The sequence below is a fragment of the Saccopteryx bilineata genome, chromosome 6, assembly GCF_036850765.1.
Source record: "Saccopteryx bilineata isolate mSacBil1 chromosome 6, mSacBil1_pri_phased_curated, whole genome shotgun sequence".
Taxonomy (NCBI): domain Eukaryota; kingdom Metazoa; phylum Chordata; class Mammalia; order Chiroptera; family Emballonuridae; genus Saccopteryx; species Saccopteryx bilineata.
Window position 1 is genome coordinate 127999737 of NC_089495.1, and position 11686 is coordinate 128011422.

At 59.2% G+C, this 11686-nt stretch overlaps 1 protein-coding gene across 11 annotated transcripts; it reads left to right on the forward strand.

Annotated features, from left to right (window-relative positions):
• Positions 1-1316: 1316 nt before the first annotated feature.
• GCGR (glucagon receptor) lies at positions 1317-11133 on the forward strand. 11 transcript variants are annotated; one of them, XM_066236961.1, is made up of 16 exons: positions 1318-1948; positions 3331-3530; positions 3979-4027; positions 6587-6731; positions 6845-6947; positions 8248-8355; positions 8435-8556; positions 8654-8760; positions 8837-8993; positions 9076-9235; positions 9320-9380; positions 9655-9724; positions 10011-10099; positions 10173-10311; positions 10384-10425; positions 10737-11133. In XM_066236961.1, exons 2-16 carry the CDS (start codon positions 3503-3505, stop codon positions 10962-10964), a joined length of 1608 nt encoding a protein of 535 aa, XP_066093058.1. In that variant the 5' UTR covers positions 1318-1948; positions 3331-3502; the 3' UTR covers positions 10965-11133. The 11 variants fall into 11 exon arrangements, with proteins under 11 accessions (XP_066093057.1, XP_066093058.1, XP_066093062.1 ...); XM_066236962.1 differs by lacking the exon at positions 1318-1948 and adding an exon at positions 2178-2336; XM_066236963.1 differs by lacking the exon at positions 1318-1948 and adding an exon at positions 2204-2226.
• The last annotated feature ends 553 nt before the right edge of the window (positions 11134-11686 follow it).

Genomic DNA, 11686 nt, shown 5'->3' on the forward strand with positions numbered 1-11686 from the left:
GGATTTTGAACCAGTGACCCCAGCATTTCAGGTCAACACTTTATTCACTGCTCCACCACAGGTCAGGCCATGTTGATTCTTCCATATCTTTACCTGATGGGTCCCAACTCCGCCACCCAGCACCTACACTGGAATGCTGGGCCTCTGCCCAGCCAGTGCTATCTTGGGGGGAAAAAGGTCCAGAGAGGGAAAGGCATTTCTGAGGACCACACAGTAGGGATGACCCCCTGCCCAGTTGCTCAGATTCACGCCACTTCCAAGAAGAACCAGTAGCTTCTTCTCTGATCTTCATAGCTACCTGGAGGTGGTCCCGGTAACCCAATTCACAGGTAGAACCAAACAAGGCCAGAGAGTATGTTTCCTTTAGCAGGGGGACTGAGCCAGATCTGTGCATCCACATGGGTGCTGCGTCCCTAAAGAGATGGGGGCAGCTGGAGGAGGGGTGCAAGGGCAGGGGAGAGAAGGAGAGACAGAGTCTTTGGGTATAAGCTGGGAAGGCCTCCCTCCCCCAGTACCTGGGCCCTGCATTTGCACAGGCAGCCTTACTGTAGGCAGAGCCTGACTTCCTGACCCTTGACTTTGACCTTTGCCTTCTGTCCATTACCTGAACTGAAACAGAAAGTCTCCTCTGGGGGCAGGGTTTCAGGTACACTGGTAAGAATGGGGATTTGGAAGACACCCCCCGAGGAGAAACCATCTTCCTGGAGCCTCAGATGGTAGCTGAGCACAGAAGTACCAGCCACCTGTAGGCAGTGGGGCCAGCACTTGCTCTTTTCTGGGGGCTTAAGGGTGGGGATCCATAAGTGGGGGGGGGCAAGTTCCAATGTCCCATAAAACAGAAGTGGTGTGGGAATAAGGCCCCAGAGACACAGGACAGTGGGGAGGGCAGCCCAGGTGATTGTGGCCAGAGGTGGCTGTCAGTGGAGGAAGCCCAGATGAGTCCAGAAAAACACAAGAGAAAGAATTGGGATTTGGTGACTTCAGCTCCATCACCAGGTTCAGCATGGGGTGGGTCAGCTCCATCCCAGAAATGGGAGTAGCTCCCAGTGGGGTCCTGAGACACCTGGAAACCAGGGTGGATGCTATGTAAAGGACAGTGTAGGGGAGTGCCACCCTGAAAGCCACAGTCACGTGAGAACTTTCTAGAAAGAGGACATCAGCGTCAATGTCCTGAAATGTTGAAAGGCCAGAAAAGATGACCCAAAGTATCCTTGGGGTTGATGACCCTGGCTGAGAACACAAGGTGATGAGCAGAAACTGCTGCGCACGGTGGGGGGGAGGGGGCTAGCAGATGGGGAAGTGGAAGAAGCTTCATAGCAGGGATTGGGGTGCTGGTTTCAGACCTGGGGGGACCGGTGGGGGAGGAAAAGATGTGCTTGTGAGGGGTCTGTAGGCACAAGTCTGGGAAGAGGGATGCAGCTGTACAGACCCCATAACAATGAGACCATCAGTGAAAGAATAGTGGGGAAGCTCCTAGGAAGGTTCCAGAAAGGAGGTGGGGGTCAGTGGAGCTGTTAAGTAAGTGGTGCTGGAGGGGGCTTAACGGAGATGACATGAAAGCCCTGAGACCGGGGTTATAAGGGCAGCCTTGGGAGCTAATCTTCCAGGCTGGCCTAGGCTCAACCAGTGCAAAAGGCCTTCCCCATCTGGTCGTCCCCACCCCGGTCCAGCCTGCTCTGCGGTGTGCTGGATGGCCCTGTCACCCAGGAGCCGCGGTGGAGGTAAGTAAGGAGTCATTCCTTCTAGCAAACCGGCGAGATACCCGAGGAAAAGTTATGACAATCCAGGAACAAGAGGGAGTTCAAGGAAGGGGCGCCAAGTCCCAACCCCACCCCTGCTGCGCGCCCTCCACGCCCTCCACGCCTTCCACGCTCTCCACCTGTCCATCCTCTGGCGTCTGGCCCGGCGGTGAGCTGCAGACCCCGGTGACCGTCCTCCACTGAGCGGGGTACGAGGGGAGGGGGTCCTCCGGGTGGGAATCCACTGGGCGGGGAACCCGGGTAGGATCGGCAGGGTAGCAGTCTGCGAGGCAGGAGTCTGAGGGACAGGGTCCGCGGGGAGGGTCTGCGGGGTAGGAGTGCGGGCGTCGTCGGGAGGACCCAGGCGCGAGAGCGGACCGTCGGCTGCCGCTCTCCCCCAACCCCACCCTCTACCCCAACCAGTCGCTGCCGCCTCCTCCCCCTCCGCCTCCGCCGCCGCAGCCACCGCCACCCAGTGTCACCGCCGGTAAGTTTGCGCACCGCTGGCGCGGGGTGCGGGTGCGGAGCCGGCGCCGAAAGCATCGGGCAGCGCCGGGGAGACCGGCGGGGTGCTCAGGGCCGGACCTGAGCGGCGCGGTGAGCACGGGGACCTGGCCCTGCCCTGCCCGAGGGGATGTTCCGGGAATCCACACAGCCCGGCCAGGGGCCCACAGAATGCGGAGTGCGGAACTAACTGGCCAGCAGGGACCTTTATGGTGATCTGGAGGGTCTCGGGGCCCGGGGTTGCGGTCCTCATTCGCATCGGACACCTCCGTTTTCGCCACCCGGGATGCGCCCTTCAGTTCGAACACAGCGGGGCTCGCCCCGTCGGGCGGACTGAGGCCTCTCAGCGCTTCACCCTCCTCTCCCCGGGGAGCGCGGCCAGGGCTGGAGGTGTCCATAGCCGCCAGACGCTTGGTTCGGCTGCCCTACTGTTCCACTGGGATCCCGACTCCTCCCTCGAGCACTCCTGCTTCCCCCTCCCCCTATGGGCACCTCCGCAGAGACACCCTAGGGGCGCAGGTCCTCTGTAGTCCGCCCCCTCCTCGGGCAGGCCCTGCACCCCAGTATGCCCCCTAGTAGTCTCCCAGCTCCTGGGGAGATTTTCCCGGGAAGGGGGCGAGAGACTCAGCACCCCTCCCGCTCTGCTGTTCCGTGAAACCCACATTTGTCACTTTGACCCGCAATGGGGGCGGGTCACCGCCTTGCTCTGCTCCCGCCTTTCCAGCGGCCCCCAGTCCCGCTTCCTGGCCGCGGGGTTTCTACCTCCACCCGGAACGGAACCGACTAACTCCTGACATCTGGGTGCCCACATCCACCACGGATGGAGGACCGGTCAGGGCTGTTTTTCTGACCTCGGTGCTGAGGGATGAGGGTTGGTAGGGGAGTTGTACCCTGGCCACCATCCAGGCCCGCCCTGCCCCCCACGGGCTGGGGGTGAAGGACGCAGGAATCAGGCTTTGTCAACAGCCCATGGCCCTTGATCCATCCGGAGCCACCACCTTCTGCCACTTGCCCTGGTTTCACAAAAATACCCCCCACCTCATATACCTCTCCTGAAAGGCCTTGACCCCACCCATTCTGATCCTAGGGTGGCCTGGAGTGACATGGGGTGACTACTGCTGCCTTTATTGGCTGATGGGCCAGCTACCCAGCCTAGGGGCCCCTTCCTCAGGTCTGGGAGTCCCTCAGCCATCCCCAGTGGAAATTGTTGGGACACTGGCCAAATCTTGAACATTCAGGATTGGTGCATTCTGCCAGACATGAGCAGGGCACATGCCAGCCTAGCAGGTGCGGGGGTGGGGGCTGGGGGTGGGGGTGGGGGTGGTGCAGTGGGGTAAATTCAGGTGGAAAGGGCTTGGAAAGAGTGAACAAAGGGTGAGTTGGGGGCTGGGGGCCCTTGGAGAGCCCCCTGCTGAGTCTCTAGTCCTGGGCTGACATTTGTGCCTGCACAGTCCTAGTCCCTAAAGGGAGAAGAAGGGTCAGTCTCTGGCCATTCACTCCCCACCTCACCGCTAGTGTGGGGAGGATAATAGTGTGAAAAATGGGGAGCCCTGGTGCTGCAGCTAAAGGGAGTCCCAGAGCAGCACCTCTGCCTCTGGCTCCTCACCATCCAGGGTTTCAGTCCTGTCATTTGTCCAACAGATATTGTCCCTAGGGCTGACAGGCTGCCCTGGGGTTTCCATGTCCCCCATGGCAGGGAGGAGGCCTGGATATGATACTCTGTCCTTCCCTTCAGGTGGCAGAGCTAATTTACTCCTGAGGAGTCAGGCATCCCCACTTTACAGGTGAGTAAACTGAGGCTCCAAGAAGTTAATTACCTGCCCTTGGTCCAATGACCAGAACTGGGTGCTATAATGTTGCCCTTTCCTGTGGAGCCAACTTCACACCTAAGAGCCAGGGCAGGGATTCCAGAACCTTTGCACAGCTGGAAGTCACTCCCAGCCCCCAGCCTTAATCACATAAGCATCTAGAATCTTCTTCCCACATTCCCCCAAAAGGGATGGAGGACATGCCCCCTTCTACCACTTGTCCTGCTTCCATCAGGTCTCTAGTGGGGATCACCTGCAGCCTTCTGTATTGGGGAGTGCTGAGGCCCTAACCCCTAGGGACCGAGGGCTAAGGGTGACTTGAACCAAGCATGCAGCCTGTGATCTGTGGATGCTTATTCCTAATTTCACCCACCAGACCAGGGGTGGGAGTGGAGGACATGAAGGCTCCCCCTCCTTCCTTGAGCATGGCTGGCATGGAGAATAGTCTGGGAGGGGCAGGGAAGGACAGGCCCCATGGCAACCCATCCCTTTCTCCCCTCTCCCCTGGGTCCTGCTTCTCTCTGGGGTCCCTGGAATAACTGACTACCTAGATAGAAGGCAGGATGCCCCTGAGGAAGCAGCCCAAGTGTGGTCCCGCCCTCCCTTTCCCACACATAGACCCTACAAGGTCAGCAAGGCGAGCTGTCACTTCGACCCAGAAGTTGAGGAATAGCCAGGCTTGCCATGGCTGCCAAGCCCCCACTGGGCTCTCAGGGGCTTTCCATTTTGATAGAGCTCTTCGCTGTTAGTCCCATAATATCACCCCAATTCCCCAACTCCCTTGCTGCAGAGGTTCTGGGAAGGAACAACTTATCGGGTAGTGTCCTTCCTCCCTGCTTGCCTCTATCTCCACTGTCCACTTTGTCTCAGCCAGCCCTTGTCACTCTCCCCTCCCTTGGTCTTAGAGCTTCTAGCTGCTAACGGCTCAAGCCACCCCTATACCCCTAAACCTGTCCACCCACCTCCCCTCTTCCACCAGCATCCAGGTGCATGGATCAGAGGTCTGCTTCTGGCTACTCCTCACCTCCTGAACTCAGTGGCCCAGGCTAGTGAGCGGCAGGACAGCAAATGGGCTGTCTGGTCAGAATCAGGAGATGAGCCTTTAATGACCTCAGGGCTAAAGACACCTGAACTGCCCCTCTTTCTTCACTGCCATCTTCACTGACAAGAGCACCCTTTATTCTGTGGCTCCCCCACCTGCATCCCTAAGCTCAGGTTCCTCACCTGGTTCATGGACTGGGGACTAGCCACTAAAGGACTTGCCTCGCCAGGCCTGACTGGCACTTGTGGCCTGAGGGCCAGGGTTAGGAACCCCAAAGCAAGCAGGTACCTGCCGAGATCACTCAGCTCTGACCCTTAATGGGGGCACCTCAGGGTCCCATCAGGGGTGAGGGGTGAGTTTCAGGGAGGCTCCTGGTTGAAACAGCCCTGTGAGAACCCAGCTGGACTGATGGGAAGAGGCTAAAATCCAGGTATCCCAACATCTTCCCTCCACTTTTAGCTAGAGCCTGTACTCCCCTCCCTGCCTTTCCTGGCTTCTCTCTGGCAGTGCTTTTCCAGCTAGCTAGCCATCTATCCATCTATCCATCCATCACTTGCTCACTCCATGCCAGTGTGCCCAGAGAAGGGTTCACCCACAGCCCTGGGGGCCCTGCACCCAGGCCCCGAGGGAGGCCCCTCCCTGGGGCCCCCATGGGATTCAGTTGGAGCAAAAGACAGGCTTTAGAAACATGAAAGGAAGATTTATCGGTTGCTGCTGCCCCAGAACTCTGGCTCAGACAGGCTCTGGCCCAGAACTGGGCACCATGGTGTAACCCTGCAGGCACCACAAGGGCAGAGGTCCCATGTCTGGGCCCAGCAGCCAACAGGGCTGATCTCAGTGTGCTGCCAGCTGCCTACACACTGTGCCCCCACGGGACCCAGAACCTGGCCTGGGTCTTGGATGGGGCCTAGTGGCCAGCTAGACACTCCAGTCTTGGGAAAGGGAGCATGCATGTGACAGGGACCACCCTGAGAATGTGCCTGGTGTTCCTGACTCCTGACAAGGCTGGGAGCTGGCTCAGGGCCACCTTGATAATCATAGCAAGGGGGTGAAGTGATGAATGGCCCAACATTCTGTCCCAGCCTGGCAACATGACTTTCCCAGGGACTAAGAATAGGTGGGGAGGCTGGTGAGGATCGTAGGGAAGAGGTGGGCTTCTAAGGGTGCTGCTCCGCCTTCCACAGCTTTGAGACCAGGCAGGATGGTGGCTGCCACCAGCACAGAGGGTAGGGGCTCTGGTGCTTTCCGAGCCACCAAAGAGACAGCCAAAGGCCATGAGAAATCCCACTGCACCCAGGGGAGGTGGCACAGGCCCCAAGATGCTGGGCAGGACCTATTGGCAAAGAGCAATTACTACTCTCCCAGCCCCCACTTCATCAATAGGACCTGGAGACTCAGATGGGTGGTTTTAGGGGAGCTGGACACCCTGCTGGCCATGATAGAACCCAGCTATCTCCTCACCCTTTCCCAGACTCTGCTGCTCTGACCCTTAGCAGCCCTAAGAGGAGTGTGCCCACGAGGACCCTTTACCCCAGTCGTGCAGCCCCAGCCAGATGTGGGGGGTGGCAACCCAGAGGCATGACCTCCGCCTGGCCACACCACCCTCCCCTCCTCTTACTGCTGCTGCTGGCCTGCCAGGTGAGCATTCAACCGCCGCTCCTCCTGCCCCTTTGGGTCCCACCCTTGGGCCTGCCCACTCACCTTCCCTTACTGACACAGCTTACTCCTGCCTGTCCATCACTGTCCCCCAGCCACAGGCCCTCTCTGCTCAGGTGATGGACTTCCTGTTCGAGAAGTGGAAGCTTTATGGTGACCAGTGTCTGTACAACTTGAGCCTGCTGCCTCCCCCCACTGGTGAGCCCCCTAGCCTTCCACCTGAGTCTAGCACTAGGTCGAGTAGCATTTCCTGAGTTGTTATTATGGTAAGACCACAAGTGTCTGGAGCCGATCAACGACTGCTGGCTGACAAGGTCACAGCAGGAGAAGACCCACAACTGCTGGCTGGACCCCGGCACACAAGTGAGAAAACTGAGTCACAGAGAGACCAAGGACTTGCCTAAGGCTACACAACCAGGAAATAAAATAAATGGTAGGCTTGCCCCAGAACTGGGGTGCTTCATACCCTGCCCTGATGCTAGGTGCCTGCCCAGGCAGGCAAGGGGACACTGTCCTTGCCCTCATGGCTTAAAGCCCACTGGGAAGACAGTGAGTGCATGGAGGAAGCTGCTTCGATGGGTGGACAGGCCTCACAAAGCCTGGAGGAGGCAAGGGGGATGGGCTTTTATGCAAAGGGCGAAGGCAGGGATTGCATATGCCATAAGGATGAGTTCTGAAGGTCACTGGGGTACAGAGAGACTAGAGCAAGAATAGCTTCCTGGAATGCCTAGCCATTGTCTGGACAGGCAAGGTGACTGTGTAGGGCTAAGGGGGTCAGGGAGGTAACCACAGAGTTGGTGCTTGACCCAGGAAGAGTGCCAACAGAATTGGGATTCAGCCTCCAGAGAGGAAGGCACTTCAAGAAGGGAACTGTGGTCTGACCAGTGAAGGCGCAGTGGATAGAGCATTGACTTGAACACTGAGGTCCCAGGTTCAAAATCCCAAGGTTGCCGGCTTGAGCAGGGGCTCATCCGGCTTAGGCACAGGCTCACCAGCTTGCGTGTGGGGTTGCCAGCTTGAGTGTGGGATCATTGACATGATTCCATGGTCACTGGCTTGAAGCCCAAAGGTTGGTGGCCTGGCTGGAGCCCCTGGTCAAGGCACACATGAAATCAGTGAACAACAAAAGTGCCACAACTACGAGTTGATGCTTCTTATCTCTCTCCTCTCTCACTCTCTCTCTTCCTGTCTCTCTCACTATATATATATTTTTTAAAAAGGAAGTTAAAAAAGGCAGAAAAAGAAGGGAACTGGGAAGAAGGGTGCCCCAGGTGGGTTTGTGCCGAGTTGGAGATGAAGGTGTCCCAGGGGAGGTGGCTAGGCGGAGCTAGAGCGCAGGACCAGGCTGGTCTGGGGGGACAGGAGAGGTGGGGTGGTCAGGAAGACTTGAAGGGGAGCTGATGTGGGAACAGAGGAAGAGGCTCAGGAGATCCTGAGAGGGGGCGAAGGGACATGTGGACCCTGCTGAGGAGCCCTGCCTCCACCCCCGCCTCTGCAGAGCTGGTTTGTAATAGAACCTTCGACAAGTATTCCTGCTGGCCCGACACCCCTCCCAACACCACAGCCAACATCTCCTGTCCCTGGTACCTGCCCTGGTACCACAAAGGTAACTATAGAGGGCATGCATGGGGGGTGGTGAAAGAGTCCAGCCCGGGGCTGGAGTGCTGACCAAAGCCTCCCCCCAGTTCAGCACCGCTTCGTCTACAAGAGGTGTGGGCCTGATGGGCAGTGGGTGCGTGGTCCCCGTGGGCAGCCATGGAGAAACGCCTCCCAGTGCCAGATGGATGAGGATGAGATTAAGGTCCAGGTCAGCCTGCAGCCGGTGCAGCAGAGGCCGGGGGCGGGGGGGACCCGGTGAGGTGACCCCCACCCAGCCCTGCTTGACTACCTACTATGATTTGCAGAAGGAAGTGGCCAAGATGTATAACAGCTTCCAGGTGATGTACACGGTGGGGTACTGCCTCTCGCTGGGGGCACTGCTCCTGGCCCTGGCCATCCTGCTGGGCCTCAGGTACGCCCACCCGCCCTGTGTGGGAAAGGCGACAGTGGGCAGCATGCAGGTGGGCGCCGACTCCCTGTTCCCATAGGAAGCTGCACTGCACCCGCAACTACATCCATGTGAACCTGTTTATGTCCTTCGTGCTCAAGGCCAGCTCCGTGTTGGTTATTGACGCACTGCTCAAGACCCGCTACAGCCAGAAGATCGGTGACCACCTCAGTGTGAGCGGCTGGCTAAGTGATGGGGTGAGCACCCAGACTTTCCCCCCACCCCAGGGCAGCAGGTGGCTGTGTGACCTGAGCTCACGCGTGCTGCCCCTGTGGCCAGGCGGTGGCCGGCTGCCGGGTGGCCGCAGTGTTCATGCAGTACGGTGTTGTGGCCAACTACTGCTGGCTGCTGGTGGAGGGCGTGTACCTACACAGCCTGCTGGGCCTGGCCACCTGCCCCGAGAGGAACTTCTTCACCTTCTACCTGGGCATTGGCTGGGGTGAGTGGCCTGCTGCGGGGATGGAGGGGCATGGTCCAAGGCTGGCTGACCTGAGCCTTGGAACCACAGCTGCCACCCCCACAGGTGCTCCTATACTGTTCATCATACCCTGGACAGTGGTCAAGTGTCTGTTTGAGAACATCCAGTGAGTATGAGCTGACGTGAGGACAGCCCAGGGCAGCTGGGGCTCACCTGTCCTGGTGTTGGGCAGGGCCTATGGGAGTGGCTGTGGAGCCCCATTAGTGAGGGGACAGGAAGTATATCTTTGGCCAGATGCAGTAGGAAGTAAGCAAACCTGATGCCCAGGATGGGGGTCATTTGTGACCATTTCTTTCCCGAGGCACTAATGACATCCCCAGGGCATCAGGGGGGTGTGGGCCTGGGGGCCTGATGGAACATGAGCCAGCCCCACCCTTCAGGTGCTGGACCAGCAATGACAACATGGGCTACTGGTGGATCCTGCGCTTCCCCGTCTTCCTGACCATTTTGGTGAGGAAATACTGTACCTACTGGCCCCACAGGGAGGGGTGCAGGGCAACGGGGTCAGCCTCCAGCAACCCTCCCTTGTGGGCCTGCATTGGCCGAGGAGACCAACAGCATCCTACCTGGGCAAAAAGGGAGGGAGGGCCCAGCACTCAGCCAGGACACTGGCCAGCGTCCTGGCCTGGGGCCGGGCTGCCTGTCCTTGGCTGGGTGCCCACCAGCCCCAGAGCCTCGGGAGCCAGGAGGCACAGGTGGAGCCCTGGGGCGACCCTGAGCTGTCCTCAATGTGCAGATCAATTTCTTCATTTTCATCCGCATCCTCCACATCCTCGTGGCCAAGCTGCGAGCCCACCAGATGCGCCACACTGACTACAAGTTCCGGTGGGTGCAGGTGAGGGGGCAGGGGGTGGGGTGGGGACACGCCATACCTGTGGCTCAGACTCTGCCCCCACAGGCTGGCCAAGTCCACGCTGACCCTTATCCCCCTGCTGGGGGTTCATGAGGTGGTGTTTGCCTTTGTGACGGATGAGCATGCCCAGGGCACTCTGCGATTCGCCAAGCTCTTCTTCGACCTCTTTCTCAGCTCCTTCCAGGTGCCCCCCCCCCCCAGCAAGTGCCTGCCCCCACCCCTCCTCTCGGCTGCCCTGACCACTCCCTCTCTGCAGGGTCTGCTGGTGGCTGTCCTCTACTGTTTCCTGAACAAGGAGGTAGGTGGAGGTCTGGGATCAGTCTGGGGTCGGGGGAGGGGAAGGGGGAGGGGGAGTATAGGCACCTGGCCTTCATGCCCGCCTGCATTTGTGGAGTGCTTGCCATGGCGCTGGGTGCCAGGCCTCAGCCCTCTCCTCAGGAATTGCACAGTGAGGGGTACCAGACACCTGCAGACCCAGCATTCCATGCTGACAAAACCCACCTTATCCCATGGCAGGGAGCCATGTGGCCCTTCAAGGCTGGAGGTTGGGGATCCTAGGGGGTGGGATGGGGGGGCCTTGGGCCTGGCCCCACCTGCCTGCTGCCCTAGGTGCAGACGGAGCTGCTGCGGAACTGGCACCATTGGCGCCTGGGAGAGGTGCTGCGGGAAGAGCGCCAGGGTGGTAGCCACCCAGTCTCAGCCCACCTCACCAGCGGAGTCACCACAGAGAAGCTATTGCTCTCCAGAGGCCAAGACAGCAACGGAGCTAGCCAGGACCCCTCCGCGGGGACCCTTGTGGCGTGTGGCCTCCCTGGGTTGGCTGAGAGCCCCTTCTGAAGCCCCCTGGAGCCCTGCCTGGTGCTGAACTCAGGAGCTGAGAGGGCACCAATGAACAATTCAGACTGATGCTGGGGGGTGGGATGGGGCTGGAGTTGCCCCACCATCCAAATGTCCTCAGTGCAGTGGTCTGAGGGGTGGGGCCTCCCCTCTTCACACCTGTTCTGGGCCCAGCCAGGTGGAGGTGGGAGGGGGGTTGGGAGGAGTGATGGGGGGTAGGGTATGGGACACTGGGTGTGGTAGGGAAGCTGTCCTATGAATGCATGCCTGAGTGTTTCTGTGTGTCTGTGAGTCTGGCATTGGAGGAAATGTGTGTCCTCCAACAATAAAGAACTTGCACAGTGTCACTACGCCTACCTTGGAGAGTGGGGCTGGGGACACGGAGCGGGCTAGGCCCAGGGCCTCCCCATGAGAGTGGAGCAGCCCCTGATGGGAGTCTCCACCACCTGAGCTGGTGCTCCCCTCTGGGAGCACCCCTTCTACAAAGCAATGGAGCTGGAACCTCTGAGGGAACCCAATGTGTGAGTGGTGGCTGGCAGTGCCTGGCCCTGTCCTCACTGGAGCAGGTTCTGGCCACCCTCCCATCCAGTTCAGGTTACCCCACCTCCACCCCAGGCCAGAGTGGCAGTCCCCGTTAGCTTTGGCTCCCATTTGCCAGCAGAAGGACATAATAGGGGTGATAGCCAAGGGAGGCCACTGACTTCACATTCCTCCTGACCTCA

Excerpts from the sequence above, each read along its gene's own strand:
- GCGR (XM_066236960.1), top strand. The coding sequence starts at position 1,776 with ATGACAATCCAGGAACAAGAGGGAGTTCAAGGAAGGGGCGCCAAGTCC. Across the intron at positions 9,236-9,319 it reads CTACCTGGGCATTGGCTGGG|GTGCTCCTATACTGTTCATC; the intron begins GTGAGTGGCCTG and ends CCACCCCCACAG. Across the intron at positions 9,381-9,654 it reads TGTCTGTTTGAGAACATCCA|GTGCTGGACCAGCAATGACA; the intron begins GTGAGTATGAGC and ends CCCACCCTTCAG.